At 53.8% G+C, this 23,054-nt stretch overlaps 2 protein-coding genes across 6 annotated transcripts in view; one reads left to right on the top strand and one right to left on the bottom strand.

The window, feature by feature from the left end:
- The first annotated feature begins 876 nt into the window (after positions 1 to 876).
- On the top strand, positions 877 to 12,340 carry DENND2D (DENN domain containing 2D). Of its 3 annotated transcripts, XM_086476531.1 has the most exons (13): positions 877 to 931; positions 2,686 to 2,691; positions 4,517 to 4,701; positions 5,233 to 5,345; positions 5,460 to 5,529; positions 6,657 to 6,734; positions 6,829 to 6,969; positions 8,886 to 9,034; positions 9,192 to 9,369; positions 9,881 to 9,922; positions 10,309 to 10,399; positions 10,847 to 11,086; positions 12,236 to 12,340. In XM_086476531.1, exons 1-13 carry the CDS (start codon positions 877 to 879, stop codon positions 12,295 to 12,297), a joined length of 1,410 nt encoding a protein of 469 aa, XP_086332657.1. In that variant the 3' UTR covers positions 12,298 to 12,340. The 3 variants fall into 3 exon arrangements, with proteins under 3 accessions (XP_086332657.1, XP_086332656.1, XP_086332655.1); XM_086476530.1 differs by lacking the exon at positions 2,686 to 2,691 and having other exon boundaries at positions 4,520 to 4,701; XM_086476529.1 differs by lacking the exon at positions 2,686 to 2,691.
- A 5,863-nt stretch (positions 12,341 to 18,203) lies between these two features.
- The window catches only part of CEPT1 (choline/ethanolamine phosphotransferase 1), a 31,194-nt gene continuing 26,343 nt past the window's right edge, over positions 18,204 to 23,054 (bottom strand). For 2 of the 3 annotated variants that reach the window (XM_086476720.1, XM_086476719.1), the window contains exons 6-9: positions 22,230 to 22,361; positions 21,189 to 21,347; positions 19,874 to 19,999; positions 18,204 to 19,138 (exon numbers count right to left, since the gene is read on the bottom strand). In XM_086476720.1, the coding sequence (XP_086332846.1) occupies positions 19,019 to 19,138; positions 19,874 to 19,999; positions 21,189 to 21,347; positions 22,230 to 22,361 (537 nt within the window). In that variant the 3' untranslated portion in view covers positions 18,204 to 19,018. The remainder of the gene's footprint in view (positions 19,139 to 19,873; positions 20,000 to 21,188; positions 21,348 to 22,229; positions 22,362 to 23,054) is intronic. The other variant, XM_086476721.1, reaches the window with a different exon arrangement.

Raw genomic sequence — 23,054 nt, 5'->3', positions numbered from 1 at the left:
AGCCCCGCAGTGGCTGCGCTGGGCACCGTCCCTGGCACCCGTGGGTTCTCGGGAAGAAAAGGGCTTGGAGGAGGCGAGGAGGCCAGAGCAGGGCTTGGGCAGGGATGCTGAAGGTTTGGGGCATGGTGCTTTGTCCCCTGTGTGTAGGGCAAAGCCACCCTTGTCCCTGGGGTCCCTGCCCAGTTTCCCACCCAACGCCGGGTGCCAGAGTGAGGGTACAGGGCTGCCTCCACCCCTCTGCCAAGGGTGCCCCTATGCTTGTGTCCCCCCCGCGGGGCAGCTCCCCCCTACCCGGGCCGTGCCCAGCTCCCCACTGGGATGCCCGGCCTCGAGCACCGGGATGCCTCCCCGGTGCCCGGTGCTCCCGGGACCCCCCATATCCAGGTCCCTCCCGGGACCCCCGTGCCTGGTGCTGCCGGTATCCCCATTCCCGGTGCCTCCGGGACCGCCGTGCCCGGGTGCTCTCGGTGCCCGGCACTCCCGCTATCCCCGTGCCCGGTGCTCCCGGCTCTTCTGCGACCAGGTGCTCCCGACTCCCCCCTTCCCGATGCTCCCGGGAACCCCATGCCCGGTTCTCCGGGGTCGCCCTGCCTGGCGCTCCCGGGTCCTCCCCCCCCCCCCCCCCCCCCCCATGCCCAGGTCCCCCCGTTCCCGGGGGGACTCCCCGTGCCCAGGCCGGTGCCAGGTGCGGCCCGCCCCCCCCCCCCCCCTCCCCCGCTCCTCCTCTCCTCTCCGCCCCGTCCCATCCCTCCTCCCCCGGGAAAGCGAAAGCGCGGCGGGCGGAAGCCGAGCGCTCCCGCACCGGGGCCGCTCCGCACCGGGGCCGCTCCGCACCGGGGCCGCTCCGCACCGGGGCCGCTCCGCACCGGGGCCACCATGGCCTCCATCGGCAACTTCTTCCGACGGAGCTTGCGGCGCTCCGGCCGCAGAGGTGAGGGGTCGGGAGGGGACGCCGCGGAGCGCAGCCCGGCGCCGGGCTCCGGGAGGTGACCGTGCCGCGATCGCGACCGGGACCGGTGCCGGTGTCAGCCCCGGGGGCCGCGGGTGGCGGGAGCCGACGGCTACCGGCGGAGCGGGGACTTGCCCCGGGCTGCGCAGGGCGGCCACGCCGGCTGGGACCGCGGGGACGGGGACTGGGACCGGCTGCTGCTCGGTCCCCTCCAGCCCTGCCCGGACGCTGCCCCTGCGGAGCCCCGGTCGGGCCGTCCGCCCCCGGGGCTTCCCCCATCTCCCGGGGATTGTTTCGTTCTCCGGGGTTTACCCCAGCCCCCGGTAGTGCAGCCCATCTCGCAGGAGCACCACCTCCACCCCCCCCACACACACCCCCCCCCGCCAGCCCCTGGCGGTTCAGCCCATCCCGGGAGCTGCACCCCAGCCCCTGGGAGCCTCCCCCGTCCCAACTGAGGTGCACCCCATGCCCCGGGGGGGGGGGGGTTACCCCGTCCCAAAAGGCAGCCCCACATCCCCAAAAGCTTTCCCAGCCGTTTGCCCACTGAGGGCAGCATCGCCAGAACATGGCATCGAGGGCATCCGGGGGGGGCACGGTGCCCCCCAGGCAGGTCAGTGTGGCAGAGCCTTTAGAGGACGGTGCAGAAATCGATCCTTCGGGATTTGTGAGGTTTTCTGAGACGCAGGATGGATTGTCGGGGGTTTCTGGCCTGCCGGACCTCAAGTTGGGCAGGCTGGTTCTTGCTCACCCACAGCAGAACAAGTTGGGGCAACCTCTGGATTTGGGGGGCTCACTGCAAGTCCCCTCCCTACCCCCTCACCCCAGGTCTGTTTTGGGCTGGCTGGTTCTTGCCCCGGGTGTGACATACGATTTTCCAACCTCAGCAGAAAAGGTTTGATAAAGCAAAAGCCGTTTCCTCTCTGCTGGGGCAGGTGGGCGGCCGCACGGCGCGGGAAGCAGAGCTCCCCCGCCAACCGTCGTGCCAGGCTGGGAGATTTTGGCACGCCGCAGCCTGGGAGTTTTCCGGGAGGAACGAAACAGGTTGTACTGCGTCGCAACGCAAGTCTGAGCGCAGCCCTCGGCTGATAAGAAAACCCCGCTCGGGTCGGGGAAGCTGCTTGTGCAGTAAAATGTCTTTTCACACCGGCAGCCCCGGTGCCGTTTCCGCCTGGACCAGGGCACCCCGTGGCAGCCTTTGCCCTCTCCGTGCCCGGCTGAGGGAGGGATGAAAATCCACAGCACCAGCAACTGCTTCCCATCCCGGAGCTGCGTGAGCCCCCTCGGCTCCGTGGCTCTTTCCCCTCCTCGCAGGGGATGCTCCCAATGCTGGGGGTCTGTGGGGTGGTCCCCAAGTCTTCCCTGCACGGGCTACAGGAGAGTCGTTGGCCAAAGCTCTTGTGGCAGTGGCTTGTGTCCCCAGGACTGCAAACCCTGCTGGTTTTGAGGAGTCCAGGGACCTCTCATGCCACTTTAAACCCATCCAATGCTGCACAACAGGGCATGGCTCTGTGCATCCCTGGCGCCCATCTTCCATCCCAGGTATGGAGTATTATGCTCAGGGAGGGATTTAGGCTCCGCCAGTGAGGGCTTTGCAGCCAGACCTGGCATGGGGGAGCTCTGCCGGGGGACGCCGTGCTTTCGGCAGGGCTCGCTGCGCCGGGTTGCGCTTTGGGCAGGCGCGTGGGTCTGTCGGCGAGAGGCTGACCCACAGCCCGGCGTGACCAGCCGCCCCGGAGCGGCGGGTTTTACTCGGCTGTTTGAAAACACCATGGACAAGATGCAAATCCAGCCCTTGCTTGAGAGTGCATCTTGTATTCTCTGAACTGTGGGACAGGACTGGGTAGGCAGGGTTTAGCTGGGCTTTCGCCTTACCCTGGCAATCTGCAATGGGAAACAACTGATGCTGGCATCCAGCGAGGATGGGGGACACCAACAGCCCTCCCCACTGCACAGCCCAGTTCCCTGGGGTCCCCCCAGCCGCAGCCTCCTGCTGGAGCATCCCAAGGAGGAGCAGGAGAAGCAAAGTGCATCTTGTCAACCTTTTTTCCCTGGCCTGGAGCACCTTGCTGGGCTGTCACACAGGTGATCCCCACCAAGGACAAACCAGAGGTGTCTGCAGCCAGGTCTCATCCCCGGGATGCTCCTGGGCTTCCCCCTGCTGCAAAGGGACCCCTCTGGGGTGGATTTTGCCTTGCCAAGAGGAAGGACTTTGCATGCGGAGGTGGAGCGGCCTCAGGGTGCATGCGGGGGCGGCTTCCCACATCTCCCCACCTCGAGCTGGGCGAGGTATTTCTGGTCCCTGGGAAGGGACATCCCATGATGGGACTGTGAGTGTCACCTCCTTGGATAAGCTTTCTGCTCCCGTTGGCTCCCGATGACCTGGAGCGAAGGCCAGAAGGGTGTTTCCAGACCAAAGGAGGCAGCTACGGAGCCAGGGGGATACACGGGGTGGGGTGTCACCAGTCCTGCTTTCGGAGGAGGATGTCATGCACAGGACAGAAGGACGATGGGAGCAGGTGGCCGCGGGCATGCCTTGCCCTGCCGAGCTGCAACACAACCAGAAGTGCCCAGGGCCAAACTCCAGGATGCGGGGACAAATTGCAGGAGTCAGTTATTTCATCCAGCCATGCGTTTATTTTCCTGTCTGTTATTCCTAGGAGCGGCTCAAGTGTTTCTGTTCCAGCTCCCTGCTGTAATCAGAGCTGAGACCAAGCCCGGGACAGTTTTGGTGCCAGGAACCAGGGATTTAGAGAGTCGCAAGCAGCTGCTGGGAGAGGGGAGAGATGTGGCATGGCCTGGCTGCAGCCTCCTGCCGGCATTTAACTCCTCTTCTTCCCGGCCCTTGGATCTCACTGCCCCACCATGATCATCTCAGGGCCCTTGGAGGCGTCGGTTTGGCCTCTTTTCACTCTTTATTTCTAGGTTTTTGGTTGTGACAGCCGATGCTCCCCAGCTGTCCTCCCCAACCGGCTGAACAAGAAATGGGATGTAATCTCAGGGAATTGCTTTGGTTTGGGAGCTGTGGTTTAGGGAAAACGCTTGAGTATCTCATTTGCAATCAGCAGTTCCCAAGACTGAGGACATCTGGCAGGGAAGTGTTGGGATTCATCTTGTTGGAGCCTTTGGAGGTGCTCAAACAAGATCTGTGCTGTTTGTTTGCTGTATTTCCCCCTAAGGGAATAAAATTAACTGCTATAAAAGCATTCCCACACCTTCCTGCAGATGCTTTCTGCAGAGACCGTCTGCTCTTCACCACCCCACGTGCTGGCTTCGCTCTGGGCATCCCTCTGCCCTCACTGGGATGGGGCAAATAAGGGCTGGGGGTGCCTGATGGCACTTTGATTTTCCCCAGAAGACTCATAGAAGCCATTTCCCTTCCCTTTCCATGTCCTGTGCCTGCACGTCTCTGGCTTTTCACTGTTGGGGACCAAAACACCCTGTGCACCAGGTCTGGGTTCCCTCCAGCTGCTTTGGCCAGTTCATGTCTAGCTCTGCACCTCCTCTCCTGCCCTCAGGACACCTCCCACCTTTCATCTCACTCTGCTCTGGTTTTTTTTTTGGCCACAGAAGGAAAAGAGGAGGCCTCTGCTGCAGAAAACAGCCCCTTGCGGGTGCCACAGGGGAAACCAGGAGAGCGGAGCTCCATCTTCTATTCTGCTGGACAGTTTTTCTTTGAGTACCTGGTGGTGGTGTCACTGAAGAAGATGCCAGATGGACATTATGAACCCAAAATAACCTACCAGTTCCCAAAGGTATTTAGTCCTGTGTTTCTGGGAAGACGAGTTTTCCAAATTTAGAGGAAAAGGGGATGTTGCTCCTTCCTTGTCACTAGAATCCGGGGAGCAGAACAGAAAAATACCCCGTGCCCTGGAGTCACAGACCCAAACCCCAGGGCTTTGCTTGCTGTGGGCTGGGCTCTCTGGGACCATCTGTCCCTCCCGGTGGGTCAAGCCAGGCCTCAAACCCCAGGGGTGTTCCCTGTTCTCCTGTCCCTGAAGGGGAGACCACAGCAGTGAAATCACACCTTGGGGAGGTGGCACAGGAGGAGACCCCACATTTGCTCAATGGCCCCTGGGTGCCTCTGCTTTGCCCCACTATCCGTGGGGTAAATGTGTCAAAAACTGGATTCTGGAGAAATGCTTGTCCAGGGATGCGTGGGCACCGTCTGCTTTGGTCTGAGCCGGGGGTTGCTTTGGGACACCCCCCATCCCACCCCGTCCCACCTTGTCCCCTGGGGCTATGGGCACCCTCCATCACCCTGACTCGGCATCGCTTCGTTCCAGCGTGAGAACTTGCTGAAGGGCCAGAAGGAGGAGGAGGAACGTCTCTTACAAGCCATCCCCCTCTTCTGCTTCCCCGACGGCAACAACTGGGCTCCTGTCACGGAGTTCACCAGGTACCTGCCCCGCTGCGGGGTCTTGGCCGTGGTTTCCCACCCCATGCTGTCACACCCCTGAGGGCTGCGGGCTGGAAGAGCCATCCTGTCCCCACGTGTTGTCTCTCCTTGCAGTGAAACCTTTTCTTTCGTCCTGACCAACGTGGATGGCAGCAGGAAGATCGGCTACTGCAGGCGCCTGCTGGTGAGCATCCCACCGCCCGTACACCCATCGCTGCGATGGTGGTGGCCGTGGTCAACCCATCCCCGTGGTGGGACACGGTGCCTTCTGCCGTACCCAAAGCACGACTCTTGGGGACGGGCCTTAGAAAGACACTCGCCTTGACAAGATGATGACAAGCAGCACGGGGGTGCTCGAAGGGATTTCTTTGGAGGTTTCTTCTGCTGGGGCGTCAGTTGGATGCTGGATGGAGGAAAGCAGCGCTTGCTGTAGACCAGGGCTGGAATCAGAGATGCAACCGTTGGGAGGTGCCGTTCCCCATATTGGTAGCTGCTGCTTCCCCACCGATCTCCTGCAGCTTCCCTGGCTCCTTTCCCTTGGCTGCAGCGGTCAGGACGGCTGCAAATCCCACTCGATATCAGGATGGGGATGTGTGTGCACCCATCCAGGTGCCAAGCAGCCGGGTGCCCTCAGCCCAAAATTGCTTCTGAACAAGTGGCTGCCTTTCTCAGCTCATGGATTGGGCCAGCTCGGGGGCTGCGAGGTGCGATGGAGGTCTTCCTCGGCTGCTGATTTACGTGCAGCCTGCTCAAATAGGGACATAAAGGCACAGGGCTATGTGCCATAGCTTGGTGACTTGCTGGATCACACCACCCTTTCATTCCCTGGTGAACCTGCCCACCTCTGCATCCAGGGCTGAGCTCTGCCTGTCTGGAGGGCTGAAAGTGCAGAGAGCAAATGGACCCAGGATAATCCAGCTGGAAAGGGAAAACCAGCCTGGGCGCTCATCCTGATGGTCCCTGTTTCAGTAGGAGACAGGATTAGCCCCAAGGATGGTGGGGCAGGATGTCTCAGAGGACACATGGCTGGGGGCAAGGAAAGTTTGGGAATATGGGGAATATGCCAAAACACTTTGAACCAAAATGATTAACAACTTTGGCATCTGAATTGCCTTCTCCTGGTCCTGGGCACCCTCTGCTTTTACAGCACCAACTGCATCCTTGGCCTGAGTCCCAGCTCTGAAAATCCCCCAGTGGGTGATTTGGCATCTTGGTGGGGGTGAGTGGGGCCAGGGAGGATCTCTGGGGAGAGCACAGAGCCAGCGTGGTGGGGCTGGGAGATGCTCAAACCCTTCTCCCATCCTCTTCCAGCCATCCGGCCGTGGTGTCCGCCTCCCTGAGGTGTTCTGCATCATCAGCTGCCTGGGCTGCTTCGGACTCTTCTCCAAGGTAGGGATGTGGTGGCTCCATCTGACACTGTGGTGGCCCAGGCAGCCACTCCGTTGCCTGCTGGGGTTTCACAGCTCACCTTTTTCTCCCCCAGATCCTAGACGAGGTGGAGAAGAGGCGCCAGATCTCCATGGCGGTGATTTACCCCTTCATGCAGGGACTTCGGGAGTCGCCCTTCCCAGCTCCGGGGAAAACCGTCACCATTAAAAGCTTCATCCCTGAGTCAGGCACAGAGGTTGGTGGGGGTCTGCAGGATCAGCGGCACCTCCTGGACTGCTACATGGGGAGCCCGGGCCACCTCTGGTAGCATCCTCCACACCTGCAGCACCCATGGGTGCTCACTGGAGCAGCGGGTGGTGGGGTTGGGCTGCCGGGGGGGGCTCATGCCCTGGGGAAATGGGTGCCACCTCCCTCCTGGTCCAGGAGGAGAGCAGCAAGCAGTGAGGATGAGGATGGAGCCCACCAACAGGTGATGCTGCCCCATCTTTGCGTCCTGGCAAAGCAGCATCTTCGCAGCTCCATCAGCCTCAAGCCGGAGCCGTCAGCACAAAACCTCCCCGGATGCTGTTTCTTAACACGTCGGTGCTTGCACAGCCCCTGTGCCAGGGCACCGCGTCGTGCCGGGAGCCGGGGAGCGGGGCTGGCTGCACCCCGCTCGAGGGGCGGCATTTGCACCTCCGGGTGCCGCACGCAAGGGCGCCGGGGTGCCCGGCGGTGCTGGGGCTGTCGCGGGGTGTCGCAGGCTGCGGGTTCCCCTCCGCACCGCGGTGCTCAGCAGTCAGCCTCGGCACCCGCCCCGGCTCAGCCCCGCGGGCAGGCAGCCGGCGCGGCGCAGGCATGCGGCAAGCCTGGCCTTTACCTGCGGAACGGAGGTCTGGTACGGGCACGGTGCCCGCAGGGCTCGTCTCGCCCACGCACAGCCCAGGCTTGCACAGGCAGAGCCTTTTCTTCTGCTTTTTCTTCATCTTGTGGCAAGGCTGGAGTGGAAAAAGGGGGACGATCTGCCCTGGCACTCAGCAAAATAACTGCAGTGCTGAGCATCCCAGGGACGCGTCCTGCCAGGGTGGGTCTGACAGCAAGATCCCTCCTCTCTAGTGCAATTGAGCAGCTGGCTAGCAAGTTGCAAGGGATTTCTTCATCCAGGAAGGCTTGTGCAAGGGCTTTGCAGGTTGCTCAATGCTCTGGCCAAGGGCCAGGCTGCAGTGAGCGCGGCTGGGGTGAAGGGGACGGAGGATGTACGAGGACATTCTTCGAAAGAGCTGCGCTTTGGGGCTCCGGGCAGGGACTAGAGCAGGTCGAGGAGATCAGTGAGAAAATAGGGAAAGGGGTGAAAATAAATTATAGGTCCTGCGTGGCCTGGGAGCTGGGAATCGTGCAGGATTTGTGCTGGAAAGGGGCTGCAGAGCCCAGCCAAGCCCTGTGCTGCTGGCTGGGAAGATGCTGCTCTGTTGTAAAGGCAGCCTGGCACATGGAGGAGGAGGATTTCCCCCCCCCACCTCCACCCCGTAAAGCTGGGGAGAGGGGCCAGGACTGTGTCATGAGCTGGACAGTCCTGTTAACCCTTCAGCAGTCACCGTCTTGGGACTGCCCACAGCAGGGCAGAGGTATCGACCGGGTTTGGGAGACCCTTGTCTTGGGCAAAGCCAGCAGAATAGACAGATCTGTAAATATCTATTAGATAATTCACTTTTGGGCCAGCTTAGCTAGGGCAAGGCAAGTCAGCCCTCCTGGAGAGGCTTTTGAGGAAGTTTTTGTGGGTTTTATAGCAAAAGTCGTGCCCTCATCCCTCCTCCTCTTCCTGGGCAATGTACTCCGCTGCTGCTCACAGATGAGCTCTCAGCTGCTGAGCTGGGGCCATGTCGCCCTTGTGAGTGCGGGAGAAAAAAGGCATTTTTGTTAGAAATCCAGTGTCCCAATAAATAAACGCCACAGTGCACATTGCCACTGGCTTCCCCTGCATCCGCAGCGCTGCACAGCCCGCACCTCCAGGCAGGACAAGATGAGGGGTTTTTCCCTTGCAGAGGGATGTGATACAGATGCTGCAAACACTGGGTCATTAATTGCTCCCAAATCGCCTTCTCAGGGGACCGGGGTGGCATGGGGGAAGTGTTGCACCTCCTAAGTCAGGGTTTGGTGGCTCTCCCTCCGCAGCTCATCGAGCTCACACGGCCTGTGGACGCCCACCTGGAGCACGTGGAGTTTCAGGCTCTGCTCCAGCGGCTCAGCCCCCACCTCATCCTGCACATCTTTGCCTCCGCCGTGTTGGAGCGACGGCTCATTTTCCTTGCAGAGGAGCTGAGGTGAGTCCTGATCTGTTTACTTTAAAATAAAACAAACAAAAAAAATAATCCTTGAAGGAGAGTAGGACGCAGCCAAGGTCAGGGCAGGATGTTCCTTCCAAGCGGTGAAATCCCCTTTCCTCGTGCAATGCCACCACGACGGCTCCTTGTCCCACAGCGTCCTGTCGCAGTGCATCCACGCGGTAGCTGCTCTCCTCTACCCCTTCACCTGGGCTCACACCTACATCCCCGTGGTCCCCGAGTGCCTGCTCGACACTGTCTGCTGCCCCACGCCCTTCATGGTCGGCATCCAGATGCGGCACCTGGAGCGGGTCCTGGACCAGCCGATGGAGGAGGTATTTCATCGGGGCAGGGGAAAGCATCTGGATGGAGCCACTGGTTAATGCGTGACCCTGGGTTTGGGTTGGCTCTGGGGCTGGAGGCTCTGGTTGTGCCCTTTTCCCATCCAGGGAGGCTGGAAATTGGGGCTTCTTGCATGTTGCCCTCCTGGTGGCACCTGGGACAACACCTCCATGTCCCCCTGGGTGCTGCCGACTACCCCAGGACCTGCAGCCCTGACCCTGGGGGCTCGGGGGGCTGCTGTTGGCCAGGCTGGCTGTTGGCATCATCCCAACCTTGCAGAAGCGGAGATAAGCTGCGCAGGGACAAGCCACCAAGCCTGCAGCAAACACGGTCCCTGGGGGGGATGCCCTGGTCCCCCTGCCCAGGTCCTGCCAGCAGAGAGGGACTGATCCCTCTCCTGTCACCCTCATGGGCTGCAAACACACTGATCTGGTCCCAAAACGGATGGGAGGAAGCCTGGTTGCTTGGTAGGGCTAAACCTGGTTGCTCTCTGCTCCCTTTCAGGCTCTGATAGTTGACCTCTGCGAAGGGAAGATCCTCCGAGCGGTAGGTCCCCCTGTGCAGGGTGTTGGGCTGGGGGTGGGCTCACCTCGGCTGGGTAGCCTCGGGAAGGGTCTCTTTCCCCCTTGATGCCACTGCTGCTACCTGGCAGCTTTCATGTTTGGGGGCAGAGACATCTCAGTGTCACCCGTCCAGGGGGAATGTCCCATGAAGGGATGTCTCCAGCCACTGCATCTGTCTGGGCATGAAGCAGAGCAGCAGGGTCCATGTGTTGGGCATCCCACTGCCAGCATCACTGCAGTACCCTGCAGTGCTCATTAATTAATGAGCTCTGAGAAAGCCCCACTGATGGGCTGCACTAACCGCTGCCCGAGGCCATCTGAGACGGGTTCCCACCCTGCCGGGTGCTTCACGGCCTCGTTGCCTTCTAGGTCGGCGATGAGGAGGAGATCTTGCCCATCAAGCTGCAGAACGAGGTGCTGACATCTCTGAACAGGCACAACAACAACAACAACGTACAGAGTAAGGACGTCCCTTTATATACGGTAAAACACGCCCAAGCTGCCCTCCACAGATGGCCAGAGTCCTCAGTGAAACAATTTTCCTAAAGGGACCTGGCCTGGGATGTTTCTGCCCTGATTTCCAACAAAATGCAGTCACAGGAGGGAAATCCCTTGGCCTTTCCCCTGTCCTGTGAAACGTGAGATCAGGAACAACTAATTCTGCTGAAAAAAATCAGCTTTTGCCAATATTTAGCCCACCAAGATGCCACCACGCTGGAAAGCAAACACAGCCAGTGCTCCCTCAACAAAATTAGTCTGATCTTGGTTTACTGGCAGAGGGAGATTTTAAGCAAATAATTTCTTGGGATGCAAACACAGACTGAGAACCAGCCAGGTTCAAATAAGACCGTCCTTTCTACGTTCAGAGGTCCCATCCCCACCTCTCGTGCTCCGTGTCCTCTTCCAGCATCCGAGCAGGTGAACACGCTCGTCTCTGAAGCCTTCGTGCAATTCTTTGTCCGAATGGTCGGCCACTACGCCTCGCACATCAAGTGGAGTAAAAACGGCTCGGGCACGTTCCAGGAGCGAGCCTTCTGCAAAGCCATCGCCTCCAAGACCAACCGCAAGTTTGTGAAGAAGTTTGTGAAGACGAACATGTTTTCCCTATTTATTGAGGAAGCAGAAAAGAGCAGGATCCCACAGGAAGGTAAACGGCCCCATCTCTCCTTCCCTCTCCGGTCGGGTGAGCTCTGCAAAGTCCTGAGCTACTTGGTTAAGGGGAAGAGATGCCCCATGCCCAGAGGGGGCTGCAGCTCGAGGCTGAGGATGCTCAGGGCAGCGAGTAGCACCCCTTTGCTCTCAACAGTTGCATTTCTCTGTCCCTGTCAGGCAATCAAAAAAAGCCCTGGGCTCATTTTAGCTCCTGTCGCTTGACTAGGCCGGGGCAGGCTTACTGAGAACTCAGTGTTTAGGCAAACATGCCAGCAGCAGCGCAAATATTTGGCTTGGATGCAGGCAGCAGCTGGGAGCTGGCTCCTGCCTGCGCTGCCTGCGAGCCCTGACTCATCTCTGCCACCGGCCCCGGCACAGATCCGTGGAGGCTGAGCTGGTCCTTCCCCTTCCTGGGGACTTACTGGGCAGAACCGAGCCTCTTCCCAGCCCAGGATGAGGACAAACAGGGGCGATGGAGGTTGAAGAAGCCGCCCAGAACATCTACCGGTGGCCAGAGACATCCTGGCTGGGGCTCGCCACCCTCAAGGTCTTGCTGCGCTCGGAGAGAGTGCAGGAGGGTGCAGTCGTTGTGGTCTGTCAGCGACTGCCACGTCGGAGCAAAGCAAACACCCCCTCGGACGGCACCACGTGGCAGCGAGCGGCAGATGGTGCCCGTGGTGGGTCCCTCTCCAGCCTGTCTGCAGCCTGCCCGGGCACCCGGCGCCCGGCACTGCCGCGGTTGCTGCTTTCTCTGCCCTTGTAGGTCAGACTTTATAGGGCAGACATGGACCTGGGTCTGCCTGGGGTTAGGAGAGAGGGATGGCACAATCCCAGTGCTCTCATCATATTTCCAGTCTATGTCACCTTTCTGGCTATCCCATTCCCAGGGTCTCCCGCTTTCTCCCTTCCTTGCTGGTTCGAGAGGAAACACAAAAACTGAATGGGAGTGAACCTGGGGGTTATGAACTGAGGCCAACCCAGCATAATAAAGCTCATTTTGGGGGGGTGAGAAGGCTGGGTGGAATTGCAACACCCCCAGTTTCGCCTGGGGCCTCACCTGGGTGCAGCTGTCCGTAACCCAGCACGCTTTGGCTCCCGGGGTGCACACGTTGGCGTTTCCCTAACAACCTTTTCTCACCCACAGCGTATTTCCAGCAGAAAATAACAGAGTACCACGACCAGAAGAAGCACCGAAGGGACTCCTGAAGTCCAGCCTGGGAACACAGGAGCAGGACCAGGACCGAAGAGGTCCCCGCCAGCAGCACCAACACTGCGCAGACTCGACGCGTGCCCCGTCCAAGGGCAGAGCACGCTGGACTCTGCTGGATCTGTCCGCCGGTTCCTACCCATCCGTGACTCATGAGATGCGTGGGCAGCACCGAACACCGGTTTCTACCCTTTCTTTTTTCCTCAGGCCATCGTTGCACTGGAAAACTCTTTTGCACAGAGCTAGCAAGCAGGCTGCGGTTGCTTTTCCGATCTTGCTGGCCACAGGGACAACCTGCAACTCCCAGCGCCCAGCCCTGCACAGTCTTTGGCCCCATCAGGACCTCACGCAGCGAGGGGGGGAAGCCAGGGAGCTGGCTGCAGCACAACAAAGGTTGTAGAGTAATTGTTAGAGGGGAAAAAAAAAAAAGGATGAGTAGGAAATAGTGTCGTTTCTAATTAAAACAAACCTAGGTTTTGCAAATAAGTAACATCCTATTGAATAAGTTCCCGAGGTTTCTGTTATTAACAACTGTTTCACTTTATTTGCTGTCAAGATACTCTCGTTAAATACCGGCAGGAACAGTCACGGTGGCTTTCAGCGGTTTCCTCTATAGCAGCTGCTTCGTTGGTACCACTTAGAGCCTGGTTTAGCTCTTTAAAGAAACAAAAATATTATTTTCCAAAGGGTTATTTATTTGTGGTGTAAGCAAACTGTGAAGGCCACGGGGCTGTGTTTTGTAGCAGAGGGAAACGGGCGATCAACAGCTTTGGGTAGGGAGGAAGTATTTGTTAAAGCCAGTAGTAAAACATGTCGACATCCTCCTTGTTTCTGGTTTCGATGCCAACTTCTTTTAAAACCTTGCAGCTCGTTGAAGCGCCGTCTCTGAAATGCGATGCTTGGAGCAGATGTAAAGCTAAATTATGGTTCTCCCCCTTTCCTAATGCACTCAGCCAGGGAATAAATATCGCAGCAGGGGAAGCTGGTGCTGGCTGCAGATCTGTCTGGTTCCTTCCCAGACAAACCAGGGCCAGCTACTTCTCCCAGCAAGGGCTGGGGTCGAAGGCAGAGCTTCATCCTCCTCACTGGGATGTGATAGCCAAGCTGCTGTATCACTCGCTGCACACTGGACATGTGCACACAGGCAGATGTTGCCAAAAATATAGTTTAGTACAACTTCTGCGGTGGTATTAAATGCCAGGGTGAGAGATTTTACATAAACTCTAAAAAATAAGCAGGCTGACTGCCAGGCAGCTCTCGCTTTCAGAGCTGTTGAACATTTAACAAAAACAAGACAGATGTAAAGGGCATTTATTTTAGAAGTAACTATTTGTGCAGTCACGCACACACGTACGTGACAGAAACGCAGTTGGACAGAGGGTACGAAGTGAGCAGCAATGAAACTCTCTAGCCCCGCCGAGAGAAAATTGTTGATTTTTGTTCAGCCCTGCTGTGTGTTTGGAGGGTGGGAACAAGAATTATTCGTTAGAAAAAAAGGGGATTTTTAGCACTGTGGGTATCTTCTCTGGCTCCACAAGTTCCTCCTCATGGGCAGAGAGCGTTACACGTTTGACTACAGGAAATCAAAGGTTAGTGGTCTTTTTCTGTGTTTTTTCATTTAATAAAGATCACCTGCCAGCAGAAAATTGTGTGTGTGGAAAATCACAGCCATCTAGCAAGAGCTGTCCCCTTTGAAAAGACCACTTCTCCTGCTTGTTCATTACCATTTTGAGGAGATGCTGCCCCTCTGGGCTGTGAAGCACACCACCGTGTGTGAGGAAAACGGGAAGCGGTCCTCGCTTTGGCAGCAGCTCTTTAGAAACGAATTAGCAGCCGCCTAAGGGACTGGATTGTGGGGTTGATTAATTCCTGCCAGAGAAAAACAGACTCGAAGGTTGTTCCTTAGCTGCTGGAAACAGATACACCGAAACTAAGCCTTAAATTTCAAGCGTAGCCAGTGCTACAGGTGTCAGCAAGGGTTAACCCCTGCGAGTTCAAAGCGTTGGTGCTACCTCCCCGTGACTGCTGAACACAGAACAGACTCAAACACCCCAAAGCACTTTTCCTTTTAGAATTGTTATGGAAAAAAAGAGACCTTGATCCATTCCCAGTGACCAGCCCAGAAGAGAATCCTTTGGGAAGCACATCAGCTCTGAGCTCAGCTCCTCCCTTGGCTCCAGGAAGACAAAAGGAACCGGTACAGAGGAACAGGCACAACCAGGTACTTCTCTGGCATTAACTGCTCTCCCCACCATCCAGCAGCAGCTTCAGAGCTACAGGCGGTGGCTGAAGAGGCTGGAAAGAAAGAAAACAAGCCCAGGGACATAATCTACCCCCAAATCTCCCTCCTCTCACATCTTTTCCCTTTCAGTAGGCTGGTACTCTTCCTGACAGCTCTGCCCTTGTTTCCTAAGCCTGTCTGACTGATGTCCTTCCTGCTCAGCAAGTTTTAAGGGTTTCTTGCGTTGGGATGGCCTGAACTTTGAGAAGCAGCTTGGTATTATCACGCTTGCTCATTCACCTGACCGGTGCAGTCTGGCAAGAGCTTTCATGCCCTCCATTTAACCCCCAGACAGTGGACAGACCGCCTGTCGTAAGAAGCGTGCACATCCTACGATCAATCAAGACTGGTGAATGAAAAACACCATGCTGAAAAGGCAGGTTCTGCATAAAATTACTCTCTTTATTTCTTTGCACTCAGTTTGCCTCTTTTAAACCACCTGCTTGTAGGTGGGGGCATTGCATTTGCTGCTAGAGACACCAGGGTAAACTCAGCAGCTGTTTTCCAGGAGCACGGACACATCCCGCTGAGCTCAGGTCACACCGCAGCACACCAGCAAAACCCACAATGTCTTTTTAAATCCTTCTTCCTGCTCAAGATTTGTCTAACACTCGATCTAAGACTACAACAGTAAATAAAACAGCGCCAAGAAATGTTTTCCCTGAACTGGAAAGTGCTCGTTTATTCTGCTAAATTGTTAACATAGTTCCCAGCAGAGCATTAGCCAACTTGCACTCGTACAGACAATTCCCAGGCACAGCTTGGGGGGGGTCAGCCCAGGAATTGCTCCTGGTTTGCAGTTCAATTCCTGCTGTGCAGCTGCCCTGCTTGGAAGATAATGTTATGGCATGTGTCACCCCCTGCCAGCTGGCCTCGGTGCCAGCAAACAGCCCTGGGCACATTTAACCTGCCAGAGCCAACGCGGTCATGACTGCTGGTGCTTTCAGACTGCTCCAGTACAGGAACAGACACAGCTCCTACCTCAGATCCCTCCCCACCTGGCTATAATCTCTGAAAACTGCTGCAATCTTGGTCTCTGGAAATGATTAAACTTCTCTGCAACTCCACGCCAAGCTCAAAGGTGGGACAGAGCAGCACTGGGTGTACCTGGCGCACGCAGAGCAGGAAGGAAAGAAGGGAAAAACACCAGCATGAAACAAAACTTGACACTCGGATGAGACAGGAACAGGGCCTGAGGTATCTTGATCTGTCTCTTTCCTCTGTTAAACTCGGTGCCAAAGCAAAGGATCTCCTTTACCAATCCCTAGAAAAGGCAGCCCTCCAAGTGGGAAGTTGCAGCTTGTCTTTACAGTTTTGGGGGAAAACTTGCTTAACAGAGAACAGGCTGTATTTGTTTTGAAGGGAGACACAGGTGTTTCAGGAAGCTCAACAGGCTGCTGTTGCAAAAGCTCTTCCTTCCAAGTGTCTTCTGAACGCCACAGAAAGTGAAGAGGCGTGTCACAAGATCGGGCTGAGCCCACAAAAGTTCTGTTCCTCTTCTCAACTCTCTGAGCAGCCTTTGCTCTACAGCATGGCCAAGATAACCCGCGATCACAGGACAGTGCTGTAACGTACAAGTGCCAGGGGTAAAGTTCATTTATTCCATTATTTATTACAGGCACTTACACAATACCTATACTCATAGCAACGCTTTATATGGCTTGGATTACCAGCAGTAGCTATTCCCTGAAAACACTGAAATTTTATCAGGATAGAAATGGGATTTTTTTCCTAGCTAGCTAAACACAGAGGACTTCAAACTTCCAGGCAGTGAAAAGCTGAGGAAAAGGTTCCCTATTGCATTTCCTGAACATCAACAGACACGTTTTGTAAGTGAAGTTTGGTCCTAGACAACCCTTTGAAGACTTTGGTTCTTCACAAGGTCTCGAGGATCAGTGACAAATTATTTAGAGCAGCTTAAATCTTAAAACCCTGAAGCCTGAGAGCATGATTCTCCTTGTTTGCCTCTCTAGAAAACCACTTATGCTCCAGGAAGGGACTTTCCAAGCGACCACCCACTTCATGCTGATGAAAAGAAACACATGGTTTGTGCAAGGGCAGCTGGGCCCTCAGCACCTTAAAGTCCTTCCAGCCTTTTGCCTTGCAGACTTTGTCTTGTTCACCACGTGAAGGGCAGCAGCAGAGGCTGGACTGTCTAGATCAAACCTTCACCCTTCCAATTCAGTTATCTAAATCCCAGTTCTATCCAAAAACTGTGATACTAAAGAGGCAGCTGCCACCTTACACACTGGAGATGCTCCCAGTGTCAAGACACGGGGACTGCAACATCTCCAGGACATGGAAGAGCTGGGCCCCAGGTATGTGGTCACGATGGGGGAAGCAACTCAGCCTCAGCCTGGCAGGGACCCTTTCGGGTCCAAAGAGCCCTCAGCTGCACTTGCCGTGCAACAGCTGCTCACAAGCACACCAGTGCCTGGGGGCTCACGGGCGAAGTGGGGAAGCTGCATAAATGTCTCCTCATCCTGAAGACGTTCCTCCTTTCCCAGTGCCCCACTGCTGAGGCACGACCTCCAACTCGCTTGCTGAAGTGGTATCACCCCACGTGAAGGAACCAGAACTCTTCCATGCAGAGAGGACACCTGACAGAGCACGCCCACGTGCTAAACGCTCGGCTGGAGAAGTCGGCATCTCGGTTCCACTTCCTGCAACACCTCAAAGAGGGGCCACCCCCGGTGCTTTCCTCACAGAGACAAGAACTTCAACACCCGAAGCAGAGCCATGCTCCTCCTGCCTTCCCTCTCCAGCCCAAGCAGTCCTGTCTCCACAGGGACAGGACTTCAGCAGAGTGACCGCTCTGGCCATGACCCTGGGCACTGCCCCAGGACGTAGAAAGGGTTTAAAAGCTCTCTGAAGGTTTAAGAGCTCTTCAAAAGCACCAAAGGAACTGAATTTTCTCTCCACTTCCTGAGCCCGTTTTCTAATCACCAGAGTATCACAGGAAATACATGTCACCACTTCCTGTGGGCAAGTGGGGTTTTGATTTATTGTTATTGGGGTTTTTTGTTTTGTTTTTTTGGTTGGTTTTGTTGTTTTGGCTTTTTTTTTTTTTTTTTTTTTTTAAAGTGAGCTGCACTTAATTCCTTCAAAGAGACACAGGCAGTTGTCCTCCAGTACTGCTGTGGCTCTGGGTTCCCAGGAAAGAGGCATTTTCTTACTGTCTTGACCGAGATGCTTCGTGGTCAGAGGGCGAGGATTTCAGCCACCAGGTTCCTGGCATTCCCCACCAGCTGCCTCTCCCACCAGTTCCCCCACAGCCAGGGCAGCTCCTGCTCTGTAGGACGAGCCTCAGCGCTTCATTCAGGGTCCGAAGCTCCCCTCGGTGCCAAGGCCTGTGGCCCACACTGCAGCACTTCACCACCGCTCGATTAAACCCGCCGTTAAGTTGAACCTGGCCCCCCTGATGCGCTTCGCCACATTTAAAACGGTATTAAAACAGCAGCAAAACCAAACGTACTGCACTGTGCGGCAGAGAAAGCTCTTGGAGATCCTGCAATGACACCACTATACACATAAAAGCATTAAAACCTGCTTTCCAAGACGCAGGCAGGACTGTACCTCACAAGTCTAAGCAGGACAGAGCAACACACACATCTGAAGCCAACGGTCGCTCTCAGAATTCTTATTTATTAAGAGCAGAAAAGAAATTTTGCTTAAGTTTTATACATAAAAAAGTAAACAGTAAAATTTTCTGTTCATAGTCTTTCCACTGAAGAAAATTGAGAAATAAGTTTTCTTTTTAGATAATGTTTATTTAAAAAAATAAAATTAATTGACAAAGATACCACACTATTTTGCATGCCGGTCATCCCTTCCGCTTGCAGAACCCTGTTCAACACATTCCTCTTTAGCAAGAAACCGCTTTATCAGCAATGCATAAGCAAAAGAACCACATCAGTCTGGACTCAAACCCTGACAGCTGCTTCAGCTACACAAGCTAGTGCGATATCTCTGTTTTAACCAGCTCAGGTCTTTAGTAAATAAATTTCAAGTGGACACTAAACAAGTATTTCACTAAGAGATGATGAAATATTAAAATTAAAAGCAAGTCGTATTGCAGCTGTAATAATACTACATTAGAAACTTCGGTTGGTGGGGATCCATTCACCATATATAGGTTATTTTGTAATCAAGGTAATTACAAAGACAGAGCATTACTCCCTGCATGCTTTCCCGGGCTTTGAACCAACAGAGTGGACTACATGTAGAGTTGACTAGGGTGTACTTGAAATTCACTCTCTCAGGCAGGAGACTAGTTAAGGAGTGTTACTGATAACAAAGAATAAAAGTTATACAACATTGATTATTATAAATTACTTTGTTCTTCTCTGCTTTTTGCCTTAGTCTCCTACATATCTTCACATCCATTCGTGTAGAAAACCAACTCCTTCTGGTTTCTGCTGATGGTGGCTCCCTGTTCACTAATGGTGATTAGAATGCGTGGAGGTGGCCTTGATTCGGAACACGTGGATGTGCAGATGGGCAGCGATCTGATTGCACACACTGACACAGTATCGAAGCAAATCAAAGAGAGAAAAGATCTGCCAAGGGAAAAAGAGTGACACACATCTAAATCCTTGTTTCCTCAGAGCATCAGAGTACACCACCACCCTCACACTTCAGAGCAAAAGCACGGGGGTCTTCTTTCTGCCAACTGGATCTCCAACTCTGCAGGAAGAGTCACTCAGCAAAGAAAGAGTCTCTAGGCATGCTGGGCTTTCTTCCAGCTTTGTAAGAATACAGACTCTTAAGAGTCAGAGAGGGGGAACCAGTTACAGTAGCTGTACAGATACTGTGAAATGCCCCATTAACTCGGAGTGAAGATAACCATACATAAAAACTGCAGTTTTATTAAAAGGTCTGTGTTTTGGTAGGTAATACCTGAGTGCTTGATAGGCACAGATGAGTTGAACTGAAGATATTTTTGCCTAATGGGTGCTGCTGTTAACAAGAGACATAAATGCTTAAGGCACAGCCATGCTACACTTGTACTGCGCAGAATATACTCCTTGCTAACGAGACAAGTCCTCAAAATACTGTATTCCAGGCGTTGATTAGTTGCTACATTGCCTTAAGACAGCTTAAACCAGGCACCAAGCAAAGCACGTTTTCCTCGTTTGCATCAGCTCTAGTTACCCTCAGCTCAGTAGAGCAGGTTCCCAGTCCCATCCCCCTCGAGGTGAGTCAGCCAGGCTCAACCAAGGCAAACAGTATTTGTGAGAGAGCACGCAAACGCTTGCGGTGATTCCCGACAAGCCAGGTGAGCCCACACTTACCAGGGCAATCCAGAGTACAATATACTCATCAATAAAGCTGTTAAAATACTGGTCCAGAAACAACAGTGCTGGGCCAATGAACGCTGAATCGTACAGGTGCATTTCGCTTTTGGTCATGTGTGCAACCTACGTCAAAAAAAAAAAGAAGGAAGTTTAAGAAATAAACATATGCCAGCCAAGGCAGGGTGATTTCAGAAAATGCAAAGGCAAAAAAAGTTACAGTTCAAGCCACATCACATCAAGTATTTCAGCAGCAGCAGCAATACTGTTTTCACCATGAAAGGCTACAGCTGTACAGGACACAAGGTTTGCAGAGAAGCATCTTTTATTAGAACAAAAGAAAAATGTAGCTACGGGAAAAAAATAGCTAACTCATTTTCCAGCCTACCAACCCTTCCTCCTGCCAGAAACAGAACAGTAACAGGGAAGTAGACCAGTAAATTTTAAGTCTGGAAACAAGAACTCACAGCTGCCAGATCTTCAAAAATCAGAGACACTTGGTGTTGCTCTCACTCCACTGATCCCTTCCCATCCCAGAAGGATCACCACCTCTCTCTGGTTACAATTGGATGATTATGTCTTTTCGTGTCCAAGTGTGACCTTCTCAACCTCCCCTACGTGCACATCCTCGCTTTTACCAGCACAGCTGCTGACACGACTGTAGTAAACTGGTCTTGGTAAGAAATAAACTTTTCTTCCATCGTGTCGGGTCCAACACTGACCCAGTTCACATGGCAACACAGAACCGAGCTGGAGTGGGGCAGCCGCTGTTTAATCCCTCATCCACTCTGTTCCACAGGGGCTCCCCTCCTGACAGCGTTGCCGTCTGTTCCCCAGTACGAACCTGTTCATAATTTTAACCACTATTTCTCTCCAATTGTTTAAGTTAAACCCTGAGCAACTGCCCCAAACCTCAGCAGCTCTGTCACCTTCTCTCCTTCTCTCACACTCTCCTCCCCTCTGCACCTGCATCTGAGGGGGGTTGCAGCCACCTCTGTCCCAGCCCAGCTCATGTGCATAAATACACTGCAAAAGCGTGAACAAAGGGCTGGGAAAGGGGGAGAAACAGAACTCGGGCAGCAGTAAGCTGTGCTGGCACTGACTGCGTAACCACGGCTTTAGCTTGAGGTCTACCCCTCCTCTTTCAAACAGAGGAAAGGCTCCGCTGCACCTCCAAGCCACAGAAAAGGAGTAAAGCACGAGTATCACTTCTGCACACAAACAGGTGCAGGACAATGGAATAACCAGACAGCTTTAAAATCCACAAAAAGTTTTACTGCGATAACAAGAGACCCCGAGGTTCTGGCGCACTTACCACTAGTTTGTTTGTTATCTTAGCAGACACAAACCCAAAAGTAAGTATATATAAGCAGGGATGCCTTTCAAAGAGCTGCACAGCAGATTTCTTGTAGATCATTGCAGCTAATGCGATCACTGACCCAATATGAAGAAAAGGTGAAAGGACACTCGTTCCCTACAGCAAGATAAAAGTTGAAGCGTTCGGTTAACAAAAGGTGCAAGTCGCAAAGAAACCTCAGTAAGCCGGACACGGGGTGTGCAGTGGGTGGTTTTTAACTAAAAATCACATTAAAAACACGTCTTTCTGAACACTAGTACTAACAGGAACAAAGTGTGATGAAACTTGAGTGAGGATCAGCTGAGAACGTGGTTGAACCTTTCTTGTGCTGAGGGAGAAAATAAGGTTTTAGTCAGCGAGTGCAGAGTTCTGACACTGGTCACACGGGCAGGGGGTAACGCTGTGAGCCAGTGACAGGAGACAACACTTCCATCGCCTTTCCTGTGCCAGCTGGAAAGCAACTAAACCAGCCTCCTTGGGAGCAAATTATTAGGCCAGTACAGAATGGCTTTTTGGAAAACTTCCAGGGCTCCAGAATCAACCCCCCCTTCACCGAAGCAGGAGGTGCTTGTGCAGATACCTCCACCTGTCCTTTTCCACCAGTAAGATGAGCAGTACGCATCCTTTAGAAGCATCAAAGCCACAACCAATCTTCTTGACAAACTTCCTTCTGAATGGATTTTTGCATTGGACTTGTCTATGAACTCTTTGGGGCAGGGGGTGGTGGTGGGGTGTGTGTGTGTGTGTGTGTATTACCTGGTTTACATGATTCATTCAAAAGCAAATATCAAAGTACCATCAGCACTTCTAATAAATTTAAAACTCTCGACTCCTAAGGCTACTATCCTTACTCAGACAATATTAACTTTTTTCCCAAGCCAGCAAGGAACTGAAAGGAAAATATTTCACATGTAGTAGGTACTACATCAAATAAAAACTAAAGACGTGGCTGAAAAGCCACAGAGTGCTGAGGAGTAACCAGCAGAACAAAGTACTTACTGCTATAGTGGATCCATTTTTGCCAACTCCACCTGTGAAGATTACACCGAAGTAGTTTGTACAAGAGAATATGGTTCCTGCGACAGTACAGAGCGCTGGGAATATTTTCACCTGAATATTCAGTATTGGAATCTTAATGAAAGAGAGACAAGAAGTTACAATATGCACAAGCAAACTCATATTGGGCTTTAACAGTTCTGGTGCACTCAAACACTCCACTTTCCAACACCACATTTGCTTTTCTTTCTCTGCTATACAGAGACTTAAATTTCTACAAGGCACAGAGAAATATGTATTTTTCCAATAATCCTTCCATCAAGCTTCCCATAAAGCCAGACTTATCTCCAGTTACCTGAAAAGAGCCATCAAAAGCAGAGAAGTGGACAGAAACCAAGGGTTTGCCAGCTAAATCACCCAGCTGTCACATGGAAGAGAAACACATCTTTTCTAAAGCTGGCTGTAACTCAGAGCTGCAGCCCAAGATCAAACTGGGCCAAGCAAGAGCCCTTGGAGACAATCAAACAAAGCCCCTTAAGAAACCGGATCCTATCTTATGGGCAAGACGAGGGAAGCGAACAGAGATCAGGCAAGTCATCTCAGAGCCAGTGAGAGCAAGTGATGAGGTTGCTGAAGAAGTGAAAAGTGAGCACAGGCAGCTTTGAAAGGCAGGCAGTAGTTTTCTTATTTATTTTTTCTTAACAGTAGTGTTTCAAGCAGAACAGGAGAAACTAGAAGTGAAGAAGAAAAGGTTCAAAATAAGCCACAGGAAATATGTAATGGAAGCAAGCGCTTAGAGAACTGCCCAAGGCTTCCTAACTTTATCTA

The sequence above is a fragment of the Leptosomus discolor genome, chromosome 21 (genome assembly GCF_034619465.1).
Source record: "Leptosomus discolor isolate bLepDis1 chromosome 21, bLepDis1.hap2, whole genome shotgun sequence".
In the NCBI taxonomy this organism is placed as follows: domain Eukaryota; kingdom Metazoa; phylum Chordata; class Aves; order Leptosomiformes; family Leptosomidae; genus Leptosomus; species Leptosomus discolor.
The sequence above is the reverse complement of the archived record's forward strand: the minus strand, read 5'-3'. Positions and strand labels throughout refer to the sequence as shown.